General features: G+C 35.0%; 3 protein-coding genes across 6 annotated transcripts; 2 read left to right on the top strand and 1 right to left on the bottom strand.

Moving 5' to 3' along the window:
- Positions 1 to 166: 166 nt before the first annotated feature.
- Positions 167 to 10,259, bottom strand: LOC108200405 (uncharacterized). Of its 4 annotated transcripts, XM_017368535.2 has the most exons (25): positions 10,122 to 10,259; positions 9,767 to 9,943; positions 7,665 to 7,882; positions 7,226 to 7,331; positions 7,044 to 7,145; positions 6,851 to 6,910; positions 6,676 to 6,754; positions 6,297 to 6,441; positions 6,050 to 6,173; positions 5,370 to 5,550; positions 4,708 to 4,736; positions 4,214 to 4,362; positions 3,110 to 3,212; positions 2,751 to 2,846; positions 2,613 to 2,668; positions 2,391 to 2,514; positions 2,202 to 2,264; positions 2,047 to 2,106; positions 1,788 to 1,949; positions 1,602 to 1,675; positions 1,425 to 1,518; positions 1,200 to 1,336; positions 1,039 to 1,119; positions 805 to 910; positions 167 to 596 (listed from the first exon to the last, which is right to left on the bottom strand). In XM_017368535.2, exons 2-25 carry the CDS (start codon positions 9,941 to 9,943, stop codon positions 522 to 524), a joined length of 2,601 nt encoding a protein of 866 aa, XP_017224024.1. In that variant the 5' UTR covers positions 10,122 to 10,259; the 3' UTR covers positions 167 to 521. The 4 variants fall into 4 exon arrangements, with proteins under 4 accessions (XP_017224024.1, XP_017224023.1, XP_017224025.1 ...); XM_017368534.2 differs by lacking the exon at positions 10,122 to 10,259 and having other exon boundaries at positions 9,767 to 9,952; XM_017368536.2 differs by lacking the exons at positions 6,851 to 6,910; positions 7,044 to 7,145; positions 7,226 to 7,331; ... (1 more) ...; positions 9,767 to 9,943; positions 10,122 to 10,259 and having other exon boundaries at positions 309 to 596; positions 6,050 to 6,126.
- A 2,397-nt stretch (positions 10,260 to 12,656) lies between these two features.
- LOC108201659 (protein unc-13 homolog) lies at positions 12,657 to 16,986 on the top strand. The gene is made up of 5 exons (XM_017369946.2): positions 12,657 to 13,318; positions 13,634 to 14,518; positions 14,801 to 15,256; positions 15,462 to 15,648; positions 15,734 to 16,986. Exons 1-5 carry the CDS (start codon positions 12,788 to 12,790, stop codon positions 16,705 to 16,707), a joined length of 3,033 nt encoding a protein of 1,010 aa, XP_017225435.2. The 5' UTR covers positions 12,657 to 12,787; the 3' UTR covers positions 16,708 to 16,986.
- A 1,395-nt stretch (positions 16,987 to 18,381) lies between these two features.
- LOC108203185 (cyanate hydratase) lies at positions 18,382 to 22,975 on the top strand. The gene is made up of 4 exons (XM_017371966.2): positions 18,382 to 18,711; positions 19,627 to 19,698; positions 22,193 to 22,301; positions 22,687 to 22,975. Exons 1-4 carry the CDS (start codon positions 18,455 to 18,457, stop codon positions 22,729 to 22,731), a joined length of 483 nt encoding a protein of 160 aa, XP_017227455.1. The 5' UTR covers positions 18,382 to 18,454; the 3' UTR covers positions 22,732 to 22,975.
- The last annotated feature ends 121 nt before the right edge of the window (positions 22,976 to 23,096 follow it).

Here is a 23,096-nt window from a genome sequence, read left to right as displayed (position 1 = left end):
ACATTACTTTGACAAGTACTTCCCCTTTTTTTTATTTCAATACAATTTTTTCTATTTCCTGGTTAAAGCTGCAATTTCCAGTTCTTAACATGGTACATATATGAATATCAGTACCAGGTCTCCTCTGTTTTCTCGGATACTGAAATCAAGATTAAAGACGACATGGGTAGAAATCATCACTGCCATGATACTGTAACAGTGAGACAAGTTAACAACAAGATAAATTAATTACAATGTGCACAAAAAATGCATTAGGTTTGATTCCATAATCCAAAAATCTTCCCTACACCCGTTGCTCACAACAGTGATAAAAAGAATAATCTGAAATCCTGACATTTCTTCAAAAAATAGCCAGATAGTATATAATGAATAACATCTTCTACTAATCAATCTAAAAGAATGAAAAACAAGAATTGATGAAATAATTGCTCATGACATGTAAGATATCTGATTTATGATTTATCATCCTCAGCAACGTGCAGCCATCGGTAAACTTTAATGATTTTCACTGACGATGTACTTCAATGGTCTGCTGAAGGTATGGCTATGTATGGATTACCCAGAGCACCAACATTACCAGGACGGGAGAATACAACCTGCAGTTTCAGATGCGCAATTCTTGCATTCAGCTGATACCAATTTGATGGAAGAAATATATATTCTACTGCACTTCAATTTTATAAAATCAAGAGTATGCCAAGCAAGTACATATAGTATATAAATCAGGCTCCTATTACTTAAATTTTGATTGTCACTTGCCTTTCTAAACAAATTTACTACAATGTAGCTTTTTAATAAAAATACCTGATAATCTCCAAGTGTATGAGTCTTGAAACCAGCTGCGCAATAATCAAAATAATATTCCCAGGTACGGATGAATTTCTGGTCGAACCCCAGAGCAAGAATTTTGCTAGTAACAAAAGCAATAAACAATTTCAGACTTCTTACATTACATACCAACAATACTTATAGCAAATAATAAAAACACAACTACTATACGGTTCCTGTCATACGTTTGCTCTGAATTCATATATTCACCTTTGTTTTCCCAAGAAGTTCGTTCTCCAACACCTTAGAGTCTGGTAGTAATGGATTCCCATGTTTTCCACATGTTCCACACTGCATATGTATTGTGATTATTTAAATTCTTTTATTAAAAACATCTAAATAATCAGGCGCAAATATTCTTGGATTCTTACCATAACCTGGATGAAGCTGCCATGGCTGATGTGACTCGACTCAGCGAAGGAAGACATCCACCAGGAAATATATACTCTTTAATAAAGTCAGAACTTCGTCTGTACTCATCATATCGCTCATCTGGTATTGATATGAACTGGGGATAGTTTCAAGTTAAGTAAACATGATTTTATGTACAAATGGTTTTTTGCTGATAGTAACGTAGATGTGCATGTTGCTGATACCTGAAGAACAAATATTCCATCTTTTGCCAATAATGATTCGCAGCAACCAAAAAATTCCTCCATATATTCATGACCAACAGCTTCTAACATCTCACTGCAGGTGACGTTTGTCTGATTACTTTTATTAATTAATAGCTTACAAAGTTCAGGTACAATATAACATTTCAGTGAACTTACCAAGATATGATGCGATCATATTTATTGGTTTCATGCAGTTGACGATAGTCACACAGAAGAAACTTTATGTTGTCCTGAAAAAAAAAGGTTGGTGTGTGCATTCAGATTATTGAGTAAGCTTCTGTGTAGTCTGTAGAGGTGTAATTATATGGATGAAGGCTATTTGTTTTGTTAAATATATAGTACCTGAAGTCCTTCTTCCTTTACTTTCATTTCTGCATATCTTAGTTGCTCTTCAGAAAGAGTAATGCCGGTGTATTTACATCCAGTTCGTTTGACAATTTCTATTGCTAGACTTCCCCATCCACACCCTATCTCTAAAACTTCATGGTCCTTCTCAGCTCTTGCCTGAATTTATTTAAAGGCAGAACTAAGAAGATGTACATATGTAAAAGTACATACATATATTCAAAATGCTCTGGGAAATTACTACATTAAGACTCACCTTCTCAATTAGCATAGAGATTTTTCTTTGTTGTGCAGTTTTCAAGTCTTCACCATCCATCTTTTAAAAAATGAGCAAAACATGAATATATTATGGCAACGACGAAGATCAGATCTAGATATGCTGTTTGAACTAACAGAAGATGGAAAACTGACCTTAAATTTTGCGCACGAGTAAGTCATTGTTTCATCTAAGAATAAAGCAAAAAGTTCGTTCGACTGCAACATGAACATATAGACAATTGTCAGCTAAATACTGTCATAATTTATGCCAGGCCTGTATATATCTAAAAAAAACTTGTCCTCTAGTAAGCAGGATGTGCAGGTTCCATTTAAATCACTGACCAGGTCATAATGACGAGAGATGTTCCTGCGAGCTTGAGTAAGAGTGTTTTGCCTTGAAACATGATGAAAAAAGTATTTGGCAGATGCTATTCCTGCGGTTAAAAACATTGGCGTCCACCAGCCCCTGCAAAAAATCAAGGCACAAACTGAAGTATTAATGTTCAGTACTTTATTAATAACAATTAACAATGATTTTTAGTAAAAGAGATAAAATAAGAACACCTTTGGTTCTTTACTCTTGACACAGAAGTTTTCAAATCTCTGTTGGCAATAAAAATCTGCAGCGTAGATTCCACCAAGCAAAATATAAACAGGGAAGACAACAAATTTAACTGAACTGCTGAAGACTTCTTTTCTTACCATAAAGAGATTCAGAAGACCTTCTTTCTTGTCAACAAATGAAAAGTCGCCATTAATATAGGCATCCGCAAGGCCTAAATCAGCTTGTGTGACGATCTGTCAAAATGGTTTTCCACATGAAGAATATATAATATAATCAGAATTTAAAGAAAACCATATAAAAAAAGAAATTAATTTGGCAGGACTTATTGCAAACTACTAATCTATGCCTGAGGGTCGAATGACAAATCTTGCAGAACTGATGTCTGCGTGAGAAATCTGAAAATTTTTGGGAACACTTGGTGAACATATCGATCTTGTCTAATCATGACTATTAAACTATACACTTCTGCACAGAAAATAAGTTAGAATCTGTATACCTTCCAATAGAACTGAGGACTGTGAATTCTTAGATAAACCTTCAAAGAACTTTTCTTTGCAGTCCCTTCAAAGGTGAAAACTGTTCCTCCTTCTTCCAGTAAGCTGCAAAATCAAATCAGCTGAACAAAATCAGAGTATCTTCATGTAACTTAGAGCAAGTCCAACACTATGCTAAGGGGTTCCCTAAAAATATTATAAAATAATATGTCTTAGTGATTTAGCACAAGATTTAGCACATGAGCTCCAATAGTACTCCCTATATTCATTCCCTATTATTATAATAATATTAAATTTAAACAACTTTTGTGTGGAGGAGAGAGGGAAATGATGTGGAGAAGAGAGAGAAATGAATATTTTAATGATAAAAATAGTTTAGGAGTGGCTAGCATATTCTAAAAATAGGGAAGGGGAAGCTTGTGCTAGTGATTTAGCACATCACTAGCATAGTGTTGGAGTGCAATTTTATCCCATATTCCCTATTTTTGGATTTAAGACTTGATTTAGCACACCTATTGGACTTGCTCTTTTGTTAAAATTTGAGAAAGCAAAAGAAAACAACTGTACTGAGAAACCAGAATTTAAAACACAAGTAATGCAACATCACATTTTAAGTGACATTAATCCCATATAGTAACAACAAAGTTACTTATAAGCATATATCTTTGGACCATAAGAAATATCACCAATTATCATTATGGACCGTAAGAATTATAATGTATCAATTTTTACTCAGACGGGAACAACTGAACATCCAACCCAGATCAGCCATTACCCAGCACAAATATCTCTAAACTATAAAAAGGCTGTAGTTTTAGTTAGAGGAGATTAATAAAGGGCCCAGCAACATGTATACACAAAAACAACTAAGCACCTTGAAATGTGCAGCTTTAGCACCAAGGAAAATTGGACTCTATGTCCACACTATAACCAAATGTTCTGACCATGACAATTCTAAAGAAATACATAAGTGGCAATCCTAAAGTTATAATGAAGAGATGAAGTCATAAACATACTACTAGCTCAAGCTTGAATATATTATAAATATCATACTTTGATATTTTATTAATAGAGAAAAATAGTTCGATTTATTAATAATAACTCACATCAAACAGCCGGTAGTGATAAAGCTTCGAAGGAACCTAGTGACAAAGAGGCGTGCCCCAGATTCTAATGTGGAAAGAACCATATGCTTGGGATTTCTCAGAAGAGTAGAATTCTTTCTGATTACACTGTTTGCAGCAACCATACCAGCCTGCACTTTGAACCCGCTATTAGCAATATTTTACCTTTGACTATATACACAAGCAACTAAGGTCTTAAATCGGGCTGGATATTTTTTTCTACATTATTTAAGAAAGAATTACATCACCAACAAAATTTTTACAGAGAAAAGGGAATAAAAAGTAGTGTGCTATTAAATAGACCCTCTTTTTACCAAACTTTTATAGTTACCACTCTTAGAACCTTTTTTTTTAACCCGAAGCTATTTATAAGCTTATGCGTAACCCCTGTTTATTATTTTCCTGTTAGTTTACTGAACTCGTATAATTCTAACACACAAAAAGATAAGCAGACAAGTGCTTTAAAGTTACAGTACCTTTAATCCATCCTCATGGAATCCATAGCCTGAAAGAACCAAAATGTTATTTAGCAAAAAAAAAAAAAAAAAAGAAATACCAAAATGTTCACACTTGTGAGAAATTAAATCATTTTAATCTCTCAGTTATGGAATTAGAATAATACTTTAGAAATTTCATAAGACCAAAAAAAGGACATATATGATACTGATGATCTGGACTAATGATCTTTTTTTTTTTTGGACTAATGATCTATTTTTGAATTAACTGCAGCAGTAATAATCAAAACAACAACATTCAGGTTGACTCAGAAAACCAGTGGCCTGTTTGATTGTCGACAAAATCACTAGGTATAAAAAAATATATGGTAATATGATGAGTTATTGAGAATGAAAAGTTTTACCTAATTGGAAAGTTCAAACATTTATCAGTTTCTCTTCTCACTCCTGTATATCTCACCAGAAGAACAGCGTTGACAATATTGCTAAACCAGCACCAAAACACTTCTCTACAATTTTTGTTTGATATTTACTTGCACTCTCCACTTTAGTCTACCATTTTATTATTTATATAATTCAATTTATTATTTTCTTATTTTATGAAATAAGCTCATATGATGAAAGCACTAATTCCGATGTACAAAAAGGTACCAACTTGTTATTGCAGTAGCAACATTCCTCACCTTGGTAAGCTCCACAGAACCAAATGCTTCTCTTCCCTTGAATGTCATCAAGCTGAAGTGATGCTTTTGATGCAGCAACGCTGGGGACCGGATGGCCAGTTGTCCACTTAAGCAATGTATGGTTCGGTACAGTTGAGGGATTCAGAGTTACCAGATAAGGTAAACCTTTCACACTAATGTTCTGCACACAGCAAAAATTACACTTCTATGAAAGTCTTTCACTTCAATATAGAGGAATACCAGATATATCTTTATTGATCTTCCAATCAATCAAAATTTGATCAGATTGTATCCATCATAAACTTAAATGAAAAAATGGATCTGTTGCTCTGACTTTTTTTTTGAGTTATGCAACTCAAAAAACTAGATCATATAACAAGAACTTATTCATCATCAATCACGAAAACTTAGAGAATCCTTGATATCTAAAGAGTAATATAGAGGTCTATATAAGAGATTATAAATCATGTTCACATTTGTAAAAGTCAATCTTTAATTCCCGAAGAAACCAGCTTATCAAACATTCTCTTTTTAACATTTCTTTAAAAATTTACATAATATGTTGTGTACTGAACTCAAATCAATTTCAAAGTACCAAGTCTATCTATGTGTTGAGTTCAAGCATTTATTTCCTATCTTAGTACAAACTTTATAGTCATAAAATTCCAAGAACAACTAACCTGGAGAACATTGAGCCAATATGTGAGGCAAACTTTGTTATTTACATCTCCACGAAAATTCCACGAACTCCATGCTGCTGGATTTTTGGGCATTAAATTTGTGTCACGATGGAGATAAATATCACTGCCAGAAAGATATAAGAATGACTTGCATTTTGACAGAAAATACTTGTACCTAAATTCTTACTCAGCAATATTCCATACTAAAACCATATTTACGAAATAATATGCACAAAACAGAAAGTACCTGTAAACGTATTGAAAAGCTCCAAGTATTCTTTGTTCATCATAAGTTGCCTGTCCTAAGATTTTCAAAGCATCTGGGGCGTGCACAGCCATTATACATCCATCATACCTTGCTTGAGATCCATCTTCACAAATAACATCGCAACCTGTTCAAGTCCATCAATGTTCATGATTAGATTTGTGCAGTATTTTCTCTCAGACAAATGCTTGATACTATACAACCTGTAAAGTAACCGACTCATCTAAAATCTCAAGGTGTTAGAGGAAGGCCCAACATGATCTTATATTATTCAAAACTCTCCCTCGATCGTATCCCTCTCACCATAAATTAAGATGAATCGACTAATTACAAAGCTAAAAATATGAATTCAAGCACTTACCCCCATCAACTGTTGTAACTGATTGTACAGTGCATCCACTTAAAATTTGGCAACCTCTACTTGTGAGCTCTTCTTTTACCTATTGCCACTCTCACCATAACTTTAAATAAGTACATTTTTATTTCACAAATGTTTAACTTTTTCCAGACTTTAGGAATTCAGTAATCTTTGTCACCTTGTTGACGTAGCTATGTGATCGCCATCTTACAGTAAGCCACTGTGGACGCCCAAAGAGCTGCAGGGAAACCAAATGACAACAATTAGAGGGTTTTTTTTGGAATACTTTAATTATCTCGTAACACTGCAAAGTAGAGTTCAATTGTGGCTAAATTTAGAATACTTCTGGATTACACTTGCAAACTAAGTACCTGGAGTAGATGGTGATTGCGGCAAAAAGATAAAATTGCATAGGCTGAAAAGTTCTTCACTCCCTCTGAAGGTGAAGACCAAATTGATGAGCACATCGGGATCTGTAATATTTTATAGTAAGTTATTACAATCATTAGAAACTATATTGGGATTTGAGAGAACATAGACTGGGTAGTCATACAAGATATGCTTTCTGAAATAACTCCGAGTAACCATGGGAGCTGATAAAATGACCTAGTGTTTCATCGCGATCAATATCTGGATTATTTTCAAGATCTTCAATGTATCTGCAACAATTATCAGTTTAAACATGAACTATTCAAATTATCTTATGATAAACAAAATTAAATCCATAAACTGAATTCCTTAAACCAGAAAAAAATGGCACATGTCACATAACTAAAATTTAATATGTTCAACTAAACTAATAAGTACATAGCAGTTTGCAGTCTACATTTGCTAAGAATTTTAATAAAGTAGATGGTCTTTGTTGCATTTGTTCTCAATTAACATATGGTTTTCCTACATGAGTGACCAAATAATTCTGCTCATTTTGTTCTAAAATGCTCTAGCAAAGGTTACCTTCTTTCAGAAAGAACTGAAAATAACAGAAAAAATACCTGAGAACATCATTTTTAAACTTGAATATTTCCCGTATCATTTGCCAAAAGTATGGATTCAATGCATTCTTTTTTTGGGAGAAGAGACCGGACAAACCACCACGACTTCCCCACTCACAGCCCTGGCCATCATCTAAACTAACTGACAAAGACATGTCCGAGACCTCCATGTCAACTCCAAGACTTTCAAAGAACTCCATCATGTTTGGATATGTGACCTGTATTGAATCACATTCATCAAGTAAGGAAAATCAGACTAAAAACAATGTACATAAGTAATAGAGATGAGAGTAACCACTACTTTTATGCTGTCACGTTAAATTGTAGCAAATTCTCAGAAAAAACGTTAAATGGTAGCAAGGGTTGGTGCATCATGAAGGTAACTAGTAAATGAATACGAGCAGTGTCTAATAAGTTAATCGGTGATTTAATCAGTTCAGCAAGCCACGGAACACGGATTAATCGGTGATTAATCAAGATTAGTCACTGATTTCTGAACAATGCTATTAACCGAGGCATAAACGAAGCATTACAAGAAAATAAAATCTCAAGGCACATTAACAAACAAGAGAACACTTTCCATCAGACCATCACTACTGAGCTTAAAATATGCCTAATTGCACCGGTTATATTAAGCTGACTAATGACCATCAATACCTCCATTCTGTGTCCAATTCTAGAGGATTAAAATGAGACAGGGATATGTTTGTAAAGAAAGCAACTGATGGCTTGTGAAGAAAGATATAATGCAAATCAACCGGATCAAATATCATTAACATTGTTAAATTTTTTAATTTGGTTAAAAATTATTGATCACTACAGACTAACCAGAAGAAACGTAATGCACAACTTGTCCTAATTAAAAGTTCAAATTATTAAGGTTGACAATCTCTTTGTTTAATTGTAAATTAAATTTCAAAAACTTGAATACTCTAATGAAGAAGCCATTGTCCTATCTTGGCAAGGCCAGAATCATAAAGATTCCAGTACAATGGTCCCACTTATCCTGACCTTATCACATTATATTGTCAATATATGATGGATATCCCATGCATCATGTTCCCTGCCTAAACTTCCAGTTTTGAATCAAAGAAGCAAAGATCTATTGAACTGTTACTCAAATCTAACACATGTACTGTAAAATACAGCAATGCCTTCAATTGCAAAGAAAATGTGTCTTTTTGTATTCAGTTCAACTTAGCTCAACATTACTTGAACTCTTATCTAATCAACTGCCAACATGCCAACTAACAATAAAAATCCTAATACAAAAAGCTTACAAAACCACACCTAACACAAATGAAACTAAAGTACTAAACTTTGTGTTGTAGTTTGTTAAAAGGTCATTTTCTTCAATTCAAAGGTTGGAAATTAATTAGTATTTAAAATTTCAGCTTACATTAACATTTTAGGATCACTCAATTATGTGATGTACTAATCCAAATCATTTGTATTATGAAGTTTACCAGCTAGATACTTCTATATTAACATCTAATTAATTATTTGTTGGATTTGTAGTCTTGTTTATAACTGTATATAACTACTAGATGATTCTACAACCACATATTTCAACTCAATGCTGTCATGTAGGCTCCAACTTGCCCTCTGGTAAGTTCTATCATTTTCTGTCGCACACCTTTTTGGCAGATTCTACAGCCCATAGCTACAACTTTTACATGGGAAACAAAAACAGTTGCTCAATTTATTTTATTTCTTAAAGCAAACATGCTCACATGAACATCTCGTTTTTGACCAGATTTGAACTCTTAACATCCCGTGCCAGAGATTCAACGTGATCAAGAAGCTGTCGGTTCTCAAATGATTTATTTCTATAGTATATATATAATTAAATAAAGAAAATTATCAGTTTTATAGTAATATTTGATACTTAACGGATAAGGCTAGGTGGCCAGGTTAAGAAAAGAGCAGTCTTATATGCACAAAATTAGGTATAAAACTTTGCACTATTTAATGAATACATGGGCTCATTTCAATCAGAACTTAATACGTGTCATTTTATGAAAGATTTTGTACCCAATTTTGTGTCTGAAACATTTTCCGCAACGAAAAAAGAATGAAAAGCAAAAGTGAAGAGAAGTTACTCGATTGAACACCATGAAACCAAGGTCCAAGTCCACACCACCGTCCACCGTGACAGTCTTAGCATGCCCACCAAGACTATCCTCCTTCTCGTAAACCACCACATCCACGCCAGCTTTAGCTAGTACATAAGCCGATACGAGCCCACTTATCCCCGCTCCGATCACCGCTATCCTCATCTGTTGCATTTCACCTTACATCAACTTCGTAACTCAAATAAATACCGTGAAAACAATTGTTCTGCACTTTTTACGTCTGTTTCACATTCAAGTACGTCTAGCTACTAGTGACCGAAAAAAGAAAAATCAAAGTGTAACAAAATTTTCGACATTGAAGTAGAGAGAATGAGAGACAAACCGTAGAAGAGTGGAAATGAAACGAGAGGATATTGGAGAGAAGACTGAAAGGAAACTCAAACTCAAGTTGGCCTGAGCTGTAGGTGCATTGATTTTTTTCACATTATATAGATGGATAGTTTTTTTATGGACATGTGTATATTATTACGGAGGCTTGTGATTGGATGACAAGTCAAAAAGAGAAATGAAATGAATATTATTGTCCGTAAAGGAAATTTGAATGTTTAATGGAAATAAGAAGGCCACGTCTCTGTCTTTCCCCACCATTCTTGCCTTGTTCTTTTCCATGCCTAACCTGTTTTGCCTTTTTTTTATATTGAATACAAAATCAATAGAGAATCTTTTTAAGAGAATTAAAAATAAATTTATTAAACTTCTCAGATTCACATCAATATTTTTAATTAAAATAATTCATATTTTACCGGAATTCGAATCTTACGGGGTGTATTCGATTAGGATTTTAATAGATTTTATGTGATTTTGATTTTGTGCGGATTCTTCATATAATGTCGCAGAGTTGATAAGATTTAAGCACAATACTTCATAATCTCATTGATTTTGGTGGGATTTCAAAAAACTTAAAATACACTGAAAAATGTCACAAAATCCATCATTTTATGAAATCCAATAAAATCCATCAGCATTTGAATACCATCAGATTTTAATGGATTTTAAACCATCCCAATTGAATACCATCAGATTTTAAAGCATTATTTAAAATCCCAATTGAATACTACCAGATTTTGTTGCATAATTTAAAATCCCAATTGAATACCTCAAGATTTTAATGGATTTCAAATAAACTCAATCGAATACCCTCGAATTTTATAAATGGAAAAAAATGCTGTAAACTCCCAATCCAATACACCCCTCTTAGAGTAGTAGTGTCTTAGCAAGACTGGTCAATCATTTTGGGGCATCAAACAAAATTTATTACACCTTTTGTTTTATATTATTTGACGTTTTAAATTCTGACACATATATTTAGGTGAGTTGACTGGATAGTAGAAATTATTATTTTTAATTAATTTTTTTGTGAAATAAAATTTTAATTATATATTTTTATTCAGAAAAATATTTAAAAATATATTTTTTAACTACTCAGTCCAAGCAATTAAGTTGTTTCTTTGAATATGGCCAATCGAACATTTTGTTAATATAATATGTTAATGCCCCAACAAATAAACAGATTGTACACGAAATTATGTTCAGGTAGTTGGTCTAGACTTTTGTTCTAAAAGTCGATGATTAATCACGATTAATTCCTGTTCCGTAGCTTGACGAACTGATTAAATCTCCAATTAATCACCAATCAATCCGATTAATCTCCGATCAATTCAATTAATTCCCGATTAATACTCATGACTTCACCGATTAAGTCCGATTCCCGATTTTTACAACACTGGTCTAGACCATCTTAACAAATTGTATTTTATATTGTTGATCTTCTATGTCTGAGAGACTCGGAGAGTGCACTTGTTTGGCAGAAGAAAGTTGGAAGTTCAGTGTATCTGCTGGTCATCTCAGTTGGCTTAGACTAGTCTGGGTAGCTGCAGGTCTTGATTTTTCTTTATAAAACTTACTGTACTACTACTACTACTACTTTACTCCCTTGGTACAGTTTTATAACGTGTTTTTAATTTTTTTAATAAAAGTTTAAATCTTAAACTTTTTACTCATGAAAAAATAATTTTAAAAAGGTATTATAAAATTATAGTTTTTAAGAGTTTCAAAATATGTGTCAAAAAATAATGTAAAAAACGTGTCGGAAGGAGTATTTATAGATACATATGAATCTTTTTTCAAAGAATGAATTTAGGCTTCTTTGTAATGTTACTTCTGTACAGTTTGCAGTGCCTTTTTGTTTTGTTTGACACTGCTTCTTTCTAATTTTACTTCTGTAATTCATGAAACTAGTCAAAAGGAACGCTCACATATAAAACTTAAAGAAAATTGATGGGTAACCAAAAAGTATTCTCCAATTTTCTTTCCAAATCTAATTGATAATTTTTTTTGATAACGAGAATAAATCTCAACAAATAAGAATCGGCAATTCATGGTGATAATTCTTTCATTCAAGAAAACTTATTATTTAACCGTCGTACATGCAGGATGACCGGGGAAATTTAGACACTAAAACTTTAATGTCACAAAAGAAAAATCAGTTTTCTTCCAAGAATCCTGAAAATTTAAATTCGATTCTACTCATAATAATAATAATATATCATTTAATTAAAATTAGTCAACTATATGTCATATTATTTATAAAAAAATTTGATAACCAACATCTGAATATCTGAGATACTCAGCATTACTCGAACTTAAATTTAAAAGTAAATTTGTAAGTCTATAATTAGATGGTGCAAACATGATTTCACACATATGTATCTCTCGTTTTCCTGGCACTAAAAACCAACCACAAACCATCCTCTACCTTCCTCATACTAAGAATACATTCTTGACCTTAATTTCTGTCTGTCTCTCCCCTTGTTTTTCTCCATTTTTATATAGTCATGTTCCCTGTTATTATTCCCCCCAACCTTCCGCCGGATTTCTACATTTTCCACCTCGAATCCACTCTCCGGAACGCCTCCTACCACCACCACCACCGCCACCACCTCACCCTTTGAACCACCACACATGCATTAGGTATTACAAAAAAATACAATGGCACAGAACAATGCAGGCCAGGGGGAGGACCTAATATGGCCTTTTGGTCGTCTCGAAGGCCTCGACGAGGACGACTTGTGCATGGCCGCGTATGAGATATTTTTCACCGCATGCAGGTCGTCCCCGGGGTTCGGAGGAGGGAAAAATGCACTCAGCTACTATCCCTCCGAGGGGGAGGGTGGCGGAGGAGGAGGCGGAGGCGGAGGCTCCCCGAAAGGGCATGGAGTGGGGATGACAGTGACTAGCAAAATAAAAAGAGCGTTAGGCTTGAAATTGATCAAGAAAAGGCCACCGTCTTCTAGAAGAACACACTCGTGGGGTTCGATGCCGAATAACGTTAATTCGCCTCGGGATTCGCCTCGTGCGAGTCCGTCGCCGAGTGGGAGTCCGAGGATTGGGTTCACAGTGCCGGCGCACAAGCCGAAAAGGCCTTTGACGTCGGCGGAGATTATGAGGCAGCAGATGCAGGTGTCGGAACAGAGTGATAATAGGCTTCGGAAAACGCTCATGAGGACTCTTGTTGGCCAGGTACGTATCACATGCATGCATTGGGTTAGCTCTCGTCTGTTTGGCTGAGCTTATAACTTATGAGTTAACGTGAATTATGACGTAACGTGACTTATGTGATAACTTACGAGCTCAAACTCATAAGTTTTTTTAAAAGAGTACGTAAAACTACGTAAAACTAACTTTTAGCTTTAAGTCAGTTACGGTCTTATTTTTTATTTTAAGCCGCTTCTGACTTGTTACAGATATTTTTTAGCTTAAAGTTGAAAATTACTTAAAATTCGGGCTAATGCGGTCATTATTAACATAAATGTGATCAATGTATATTATTTGCAGACGGGGAGGAGAGCCGAGACCATAATCCTTCCTTTAGAGCTTCTCCGCCATTTAAAGCCATCAGAATTCAAGACCGGCGGAGAGTACCACCTATGGCAGAAGCGTCAACTAAAGCTTCTTGAGGCCGGACTACTTCTCCACCCTTCCATCCCAGTCGAAAAATCGAACAAATTTGCCATGAAATTGAACGAAATCATCACTTCCTCCGAAATCAAGCCTATAGACACTGGCAAAAACTCTGAACAAATGAAAACTCTCTGCAATTGCATTGCAGCCTTAGCATGGCGGACCTCGGACAATGAATCCCCCACAGACGCTTGCCATTGGGCTGACGGTTATCCACTCAATGTGCACATCTACATTGCCCTGCTCCGGACTATATTTGACACCAAGGACCAGACTATGGTCCTTGATGAGGTCGATGAGCTCGTCGAGCTGATGAAAAAGACATGGTCTACATTGGGGATTAACAAGTTAGTGCACAATATGTGCTTCACTTGGGTGCTATTCGAACAATATATTCTCACCAGAGAAGTTGAGATTGACTTACTTGCAGCATCACTCGCTATGATGTCTGAAATTGCACATGATGTGAAGACAGTTGATCGCGAGACGGTGGTACATGTGAAAATGTTGAAGAGGGCTTTGTCTTCTATCAAGAGATGGTGTGAGAAAAAATTGCTGGATTATCATGCTAATTTTAATGAGTCAAGACTAGGGGTGATGGAGATACTATTGCCCTTGGCCTCTGCAGTAACAAAAATATCCGAGGAGGTTCCTGGTTACGCTACTCTAGTACAAGACGACGGGGATATAGCAACTGATCTAACTGGTAATAGAGTAGATCTTTACATTCGATCATCTCTGAGAAATGCATTTGCAAAGGTAACTCACAGTACCGCAAGTTTGCAGTTTAATTTTCTGAATTTTGATTTTTTCTTACCAGGTCACGTTCTATGGAGAACACGTTTTAGTGTGAGAACACTGAGAACACTATTGTTCTGCTGCAGAACAATACAACATTAAAAAATTAAATAACTGCAAAACAGTTGTTCTGGACTTTTCAGAAAGTGCAAAACAACTGTTCTCATTGTTCTCGCAACCAAACTGTTCTCACTTGAATCGCTGTCTTTTCTTACCATTTTTCTCTTGTTTCGTATATCAAAGATGTTAGATGATGGTAACATGAGTAGTGACATAATTGAAGTACAAGACGTGACCGATGCACTTCTTCAAATAGCGCAAGGGACACATGAGTTAGCAGCGAAGGAAAGGGAAACCTACAGTTCAATACTGAAGAAATGGCACCCTGTTGCGGCTGGAGCTGCTGCAGTGACTCTTCATACCTGCTACGGAACCTTGTTGAAGCAGTACTTAACTGGGACTTCACATTTGCTCTCGAATGAGGCCATTGAAATACTGCATACAGCGGGAAAGCTAGAAAAGTTTTTGGTCCAGATGGCAGTTGAGGATTCAGCTGAATGCTCGGATGGAGGGAAAGCTATTGTGAGGGAGATGGTTCCTTATGAAGTTGATGCTATTATAACGAGATCTCTGAAGCAATGGATACAAGAGAGGTTGAAAAGTGTTAAAGAGGCTCTCCAGACCGCCAAAGAGTCCGAGGTCACTGCTCTTTCCTTTCACTTTATCTGGCATTAGAATTTCCAAATTTTATCACCATAGATAATTTTATCTGGCAATTGATGATAAATAATGGGCCTGACTTCTGCTTTACTAACCCCGTTTGTGTAAATAAGGAGAAGCACTTTTAAGAAGTTTAAAATGCTAGCTTTCCCCTCATTCCAAACACTTTATCAACTTGTTACAGACATGGAACCCGAAATCAAAGAACGAACCATATGGGCATTCAGCAGTGGAGCTAATGAAACATGCCAAGCAAGCACTTGATGAATTCCTTGAAATTCCGGTTGGCATTGCAGAGGATATAGCTCATAACTTCACTCAGGGCTTAGAGGAACTCTTCCGGGACTATGCTACATTCGTCTCATCCTGCGGTATGACATTATTATGCATTACTCCTTATTTTCACTTGACTATAAATTAATTTCTTCTCTATGTGCTGGAATCAATAAAATGTAGGATCAAAACAGAGCTATGTGCCAACACTCCCTCCACTCACAAGATGCAACAGAGACTCGAAAATCCGATTATTATGGAAAAGGGCTAGTCCTTGCACAGTCACTCTCCAGGATGCAGTAGACACTGACAACTTAGAAGGTAACAACAATCCAAGGCCTTCAACTAGCCGTGGCACACAACGCCTTTACATCCGCCTCAATTCCCTTCATTATGTCCTCTCCCAGCTCCAAGTGCTTGAAAAAACACTCTCCTTGTCAACCACCATCGTGGCCTCCCCACGTAACCGCCTCAAAAACCATAGCCGCCAGCTCCACGCCAGCAACTACTTCGACCACACACGCTCCGCCATCACCTCTGCAACTCAATACGTCTCCCAAGTAGCTGCCTACAGACTAATCTTCCTCGACTCCAACTCTGTTTTCTACGGAGGCCTTTACATCCACGACGTGGAGAACTCACGCGTTCGACCAGCACTCAGGATTCTGAAACAAAACATGACCCTTTTAAGCGCGATAGTCGTGGACCGTGTCCAACCATTGGCAATGAAAGAAGTCATGAAGGCCTCATTCGAGGCCTTCCTCATGGTCTTACTAGCCGGAGGGGCCTCTCGTGTCTTCACAAGGCCTGATCACCTCATGATCGAGGAGGACTTCGATCATTTAAAGAAATTGTTCACTTGTGGAGAAGGTATCGTCTCCGAGGACACAGTAGAGAAAGAGGCAAGAGCAGTACAAGGCGTAATAGACCTCATGGGAGACTCTACTGAGAAACTCATCGGTGAATTCACTCATGCAGCTTGTGAGACTAGTGGCATTGGAGGAGCTGGTGTAGGCCAGAAGTTGCCGATGCCACCGACATCTGGTAAATGGAACAGAGAGGATGCTAACACCATTTTAAGAGTTCTGTGCCATAGAAATGACAGAGCTTCTAACCATTTCTTGAAGTGGACATTTCAGTTGCCAAAGAGGAGGTGAATGAACAATAGATCATGGAGAATTTTTTAACCAATGTTCTTCAAGAATGTGCAATTTGTTTCAAACATTTCTAATACATTATGTTTGTATTTAAGTATGTTATGAGATGTGAGCATTGTTCTGGGGGATTTGAGGTTCAAGATTTTGAAAGCTATGTGAATTCTGTTGGTGAAATGAGAAGCTAGAAGAGGAACAATTTCTGTACAAGTGTGATATTTTGCTACCACAACATGAGAAATGTAACATTTTTATGTATTGTGCATATCATTTTGTTACCGTTATATAAATGTTATCCGTACTAGCTTATAACCCATGCAAGGTTAGAGCATCTCCAACCATCCAAAACCCTTGGCTAAAAAGTGAGTTGGCATACTTAAAATATGAAAATTTAACCAACAACTCCAAAAACTCAACTCCAACCATACTCACCTGTTGTCTATAAATTTAGCCAAACCTCTACAGATCTGTAAGAAAATCTGTAGGAAGATTGTACATCATTTATTACCATATTGAATTGATATATTCTATTTTAACAATTTAAAATATTAATAACATACTATTTTTAAATTATAGCCAACCAATATAGCCAGTACCACTGAAGCAAAATGTCTTACAGGCTCAGCAAATTTTACATAATGTCTTACAGGTCCAATTTAGCCAACAATTATAGCCAACGCCGTTGGAGATGCTCTTAGGGGGTTTTTAAATTATTTAGAAACTTTTTAAATATATTTTGAATGGTGTGGGAAAATTTAATTTATAAATAATAAATTAAAATTTTCAATTAAATAAAATTTGAAATTATGATTTGTTTGTAAATTAAAACTGCTGTAAAAATATATAATTTTTATAAGTTGTTGGTATAATTTAAAATTTATCTTAAATTTTAGTTGAATCGAATCTAAAATATTAGTTTTTCATGATTTAACGATTATGAGTAACTTAATCTAACATATTTGTCTTTAATAATGAAAATATTTATTTTGAAATAATAAAAATCATAAACACGTTGAAAGACAGAATTTGTTTTGGATTCAGAAAAAAATTATAAACATGCAAGTAGATATCAGTTACCTTATGGAACAGAAATGTTCTCAGTTACCTTATGGAACAGAAATGTTCTAATCTAACCGTGCTTATTTGTTCAATATATGATCCAACAGACAATAAGCTTTTGGACATACGAGCAAATTATCACTCTTACGTCTATGTAATTTGACAAAATTAACAATGTACGTATTATATGACACCATGTCTATTCTTGTAACAAAACACAAACACTCACTTAACGACGGAAGTTGGTTTTATATATTTTTTTCCGGTAACTTAATTTTTTTGATAAAAATTATTCATAAAACATAAATTAACTATAAATCGATTTTATATTTATTGTTATATTTTTTTAACAATTTAAAATTAATTAATAAATTTAGATTACCAAACACATTTAAACTTCTAATTTATCATATTAAAATACGTTACGTTATAAGTCACAAATTAAATTCGAAAACAAGGGTCAGAAAGACAACCCATCTACAACCAAGGAATCTACCAAATTTATATTTCATTTATAAAAAAAAATATAAATAAAAATAAATCCTAAAAAGAGTAGGATTGATTATTGAATTATAAATTATTACACAATCGAGAATAAAGATAAGAAGCTTCGACAAGAAATACACACAAGCCAACAGATACATACATACAACCCAACTCAAACCAGCTCAAGCAATAATTGAAAGTGTAAATGGAAGATATAAGAGGTTCCATAGAGTCAGTGAAGCGGCGCTCAGGCAAGACTTACAATCAGATAGCCGAGGAGACAGGCTTAACCAACGTATATGTAGCTCAGTTGCTCAAGCGCCAAGCTCAACTCAAGCCTGACACGGCTCCTAAGCTCAAGGCTGCCTTGCCTGAGCTCTCAGACCATGTTCTTCAAAGAATGATGGAACCACCCATGAGATGTTATGATCCTAATCTCATTCAAGAACCCACTGTTTACAGGTATCTAGTTTTTTTTTTGAGTAGAATTCGATGAATGAATGAAATTCTCTGGTCCAAGAGATAAATTGAGGGTATTTATTTATGTGGAGAGATGGGGTTGTGCTTAACTGCTTGTGCGTGTGATTTTGTTCATTTTGGTGTTTATATGTTTTGAATTCTTGACTTGAGGGGTGTTTTTCGGAAGGGGGCTGTTGGGGTTCTTGAAGGGGTTGTAAAATGAAGAGGGTGAAGTAGATTTGATGATGTGTGAATTTTAAATGATGCAGTTTAGAATGGATTAGGGGGTGTTAGTTTCGAGTTCTGGGGTCTGGGGATGATTAACCAGGGCTATTTTAGTATGAATTGTGAGAATGCTTTGCCAACACGGAGGATGGTAGGGGTTAAACCATTGTTATAGTCGTTCATTGATATCTTCTTTTTTGTCAAGCAGATGGACTTAGTTTCGTCCAAAATTTACATCACTGCTGGTTATATTCTTGTCGGACTACCTTTATCCTGAGATCTTAGTTGATATATCATACATCTTCGTAATGAAATCGAGTGGAATCATGTGCTAGTGTTTGTCTCCATATATGAATAAAGTTTGATAAAATTGTGTTATTTTAGTGTCTGTCTCAAAACATAGCCGTTCCTATCTGAATTACTACATTAAGTGGACATGGCACATGGCTGTAGTTAAAACATTTTACATCACGCAGTCTGAGGCGTGACCTGAATTGATGTTCAATTATGAGGTCCTCTGTGTTTATTGGGCCTTATATCTGAATTGTGCTATTGCGACGCAAAATCCTAAAGAATACAATGTTTAAATTTTTATCTTGTAAATGCACAGTGTGTGCCATTTGCTTTAGAACTTTCGTAAAGTATTGTTGTTAAAGAGGAGTACTTTGAGGATTTGACTCTTCAAATTTGCAGACTGAATGAAGCTGTCATGCACTTTGGTGAGAGCATCAAAGATGTTATCAATGAGGAATTCGGGGATGGCATGTAAGTTCTTTTTTGCTCCGGTCACCTTTATATTATAGTTAAAAGAAACCTTATATTGCTGCAATGATATTACATTTGTAATTCAAGAAAGTTTTTCTATAGCAGTAGCTAATGCCCACTTATATTGTCATGAATAAGATCTCATGTAGCCACGGAATGTTGATCATTCTGATTTTATGAGTTTGAAGTTGGAAATATAAATCGATGGCCTTTTGGAATTTAGATCTCAGCTTCGTTCAATTTTTAATGGTAAAGTAGATTTATAATTCACATAAAACTCTTTGATAGTAAATTTCCAATCAGTAATAGTTTGTATGTATAAACAAATGAAGTTATATAAATTTTGATTACAGATAAACGGTGAATTTAAGTTTAAATAGTTAAAGTGTGGATGCTTCTTGAAGTTCTGTAAACATTTTGGATTGGACTGGTAATTGCTAAAAGGTATTACGTTGATTTGATGTCCGCAAAAGGGTTTAAGTTAAAAATAAAAATTTCTAACTATTTTAATTAAGAAAAACTATAAATAATATTTGAATTTGCATATAAACATTAACAATAATAAAGTGATTAATATATTTGTAATATTAAAAAATGTGATTTAAGTTCTTGAATATATAAGATTTAGATGTAAATATACTACATTTTAAGTACTAGTCAACCTCTTTAGTAACTTGATTTTTATTCTGATGAACCGACCTAGTCCAACCATTTTTGACACTAAGAAAGAGTAGCTTGTAGTTTGGATGTAATATTATGAACTCTCATGTTTCCCTTGGCTGGAAGGAACAGAATGAAAGCTACATACGAAGTTAAAGGTGGAAAGAGAAGGATAGAAGAGAGACTAGGAGTGGCAACTTCGGGTAATGGGTCGGGTACGGGTTGGATTGTATTATCCGATCCAGTTTTAAGGCCAAACCGAAACTGAAACGGGTTGAAAGAAACCGACCTATTCAATACCCGATCAACCTGAAAATGACCGAATTGATCCGAAACTTAATTAAAATTATTCTAATTATATAAATTTATATTTTATTACAATATTAAAAAATTACGAATAATAATTTAATGAGGCTATAAGTGGATAAATTTGTTTAAATAATATATAAATATATTGCAAATGTATGTGATTGTCTAATATAAATAAATTTATATATTATATATTATATATCATATATAAAAATATTCCGGGTCAGGTTCGAGTACACTGGGTCAACCCGAACCCGACTCGAGTTTTTCGGCTAAAAAATTATCCAATCTGGAACCGAACCAGAACCCGACCCTAATTCGTACTTTTTCGATTTGGGTTCGTGTCAGGTTTCGAGGCGTGTTGGATTTTTGTATGATGTAAATTGTGAAGAAAATGAGTTGGATGATTGGTGAGTGAACTCTAGGACGGATGGGTAGGATTGCAAGGACTGAATACTATTTGCCACAAAATAGTACAAATTTCCATTCCATTCCATCCGATTTCATTACACCAAACCAAAAGGATTAAGGCACTTTGTTTTTATTAGGACTTAGGAGCATCTGAACTGCTGTGGATGTGGTGTTGTCACTAGCTATGTTACTCGGACTCGGGTACGGAGTGTCGGACACGACACATATCCGAGTGTCGGACTTGGAAACTTTGAAAATTGGGGACACGGGGACACGGGCCTATTTTTGGACACGGGTACGGGGACACATTGTAGTATATAAATAAACAAGTATGATAAGTTAGACATCTTAACAAAAAGTAACTATAAATTTAAATTAGACATGATTTTGTAGGGGATTTTGCAAATTAGGCGTTTTCCGTACTTAATCCCATTCTTGCTTCTTTCTTTTTTTCTCACATATATCTTTTAATTTGTAAGTTTGACTCATATTTGATTTTTAAATTGGTTGAAGTGTCCACATTTTAGTCAAACGATCCGACACGAAATAAGTGTCGCGTCCGAGTGTCCAAGTGTCCGACACGGGTACGGCAACCCAAATAGAAGAGTCGGAGTAACATAGCTCACAACTTGCTTATAGAAGACAAGCTCCTTGGATGCCTTTTTCTATACATTTTTTTTTAAAAATTTTTTAAACTACTGTTTGACATACATAGTTAAGGGTTACATAGGTGTTTATTGATAATGAGTATGCATCACGGATTGCAAACCCCGAATAGCTGCAGGTCTTCGGCAATTTTTTGACAAATTGGTCTGGGATTTTTTTAATGGACAAAGGGTTCAAATGATCTGTCTTTTACAGTTTGTCTGTTTTCAATGTATATACATATCTAGGCTATGGTTGCATATGAAAATATAATGTGTAAAATTTGTTTTATAAAAGATTATTTTTTCTATAGTCATATTCATTATGATTATGACTAGCCAATAGGAATCGCTAACAAGGGAATCGCTAAGAATGCAAATAAGTAAATTAATTTATTAAGATGACAATCCCATGTATTCTCGCATTTCCTGATGTCCTCATAATAGAGCATACTTGTCTGCGTGTTCAGAATGTCAGCTATAGACTTCTACTGCTCTGTTGATAAAGTCAAAGGTGTAGATGGGAAAGATCGAGTAGTTGTGACTTTTGATGGGAAGTATCTGCCTTACTCTGAGCAGGTCAGTTTATTTCATTACCTAGATGAACATCATTAAATTTGGAAACCATTATATATGCTAAGCTGTCATGTGATATCACTCAATGCAGAGAGATTGGTTTATTTGATAATGTGTGTACAGACCTGCGAAGATAAAAAAAAAAGTGTATTTTCAAATCAAAGCAAATCAGTTTGCAAATTCTTTACATTTATCTTGTAATAGTACTATGTCACAGATGAGGAGGCGGCTCTCCTTGTATATCTTCACTGTATATCTCAATAAGTAGAAAGAAAGTGTATAGGTTATAAAAAGCAGAAAGTATACCAATTGCTTTATCAGATTATATCTAATCCAAGGTCCGCGCATGTTCTGTGTCATCTAATTATAAGTTGTCCTTTTATTGCAGAAATCTGAGCATATGGTATCCAAGATAAAGGAATCATGCAAATGAAAGATGAGGGTACCTCTAACGAACTGCATAAACCTTCTAAATATGTTCTATATGTATGTTTTGTATTTCTGCTTGAATTCTGCTTTTATCTGAGTATCCAGCAATCTGAGCTGTATTTCTCTTGTATCTGGGTATCATGTTTGAAGCTCGTTGAGCTTGCTTGTGCAAAGCTTATATTGGACGGAACACAATATATAATACTCCATATATAAATAAAATTAAGAGCCTCATGCTTCAGTGATCATGCTTGCATATCCAGGGTTTATATTTAGAGACGAATAGTAATTTTGAAACAAAAATTGCTGAGAAGAACTAAAATGTAGCAATAACTGCTTGAAACTAAAATTAAGTGCCAAGTGCTTTGT

The sequence above is a fragment of the Daucus carota genome, chromosome 9 (assembly GCF_001625215.2).
Source record: "Daucus carota subsp. sativus chromosome 9, DH1 v3.0, whole genome shotgun sequence".
Lineage (NCBI taxonomy): Eukaryota > Viridiplantae > Streptophyta > Magnoliopsida > Apiales > Apiaceae > Daucus > Daucus carota.
The sequence above is the reverse complement of the archived record's forward strand: the minus strand, read 5'-3'. Positions and strand labels throughout refer to the sequence as shown.

What these genes read in the sequence shown, in the direction of transcription:
- LOC108201659 (XM_017369946.2), top strand. Translation starts at nt 12,788, where the DNA reads ATGGCACAGAACAATGCAGGCCAGGGGGAGGACCTAATATGGCCTTTT. An exon ending in TGAGGACTCTTGTTGGCCAG is followed by an intron (nt 13,319 to 13,633) that starts GTACGTATCACA and finishes TATTATTTGCAG; the next exon opens with ACGGGGAGGAGAGCCGAGAC. An exon ending in TACATTCGTCTCATCCTGCG is followed by an intron (nt 15,649 to 15,733) that starts GTATGACATTAT and finishes AATAAAATGTAG; the next exon opens with GATCAAAACAGAGCTATGTG.
- LOC108200405 (XM_017368534.2), bottom strand. Translation starts at nt 9,952, where the DNA reads ATGCAACAGATGAGGATAGCGGTGATCGGAGCGGGGATAAGTGGGCTC. An exon ending in ATCACTACCGGCTGTTTGAT is followed by an intron (nt 3,213 to 4,213) that starts GTGAGTTATTAT and finishes TTGATTTTGCAG; the next exon opens with CTTACTGGAAGAAGGAGGAA. An exon ending in TATGATCGCATCATATCTTG is followed by an intron (nt 1,519 to 1,601) that starts GTAAGTTCACTG and finishes CGTCACCTGCAG; the next exon opens with TGAGATGTTAGAAGCTGTTG.
- LOC108203185 (XM_017371966.2), top strand. Translation starts at nt 18,455, where the DNA reads ATGGAAGATATAAGAGGTTCCATAGAGTCAGTGAAGCGGCGCTCAGGC. An exon ending in CAAGAACCCACTGTTTACAG is followed by an intron (nt 18,712 to 19,626) that starts GTATCTAGTTTT and finishes TCAAATTTGCAG; the next exon opens with ACTGAATGAAGCTGTCATGC. An exon ending in ATCTGCCTTACTCTGAGCAG is followed by an intron (nt 22,302 to 22,686) that starts GTCAGTTTATTT and finishes CTTTTATTGCAG; the next exon opens with AAATCTGAGCATATGGTATC.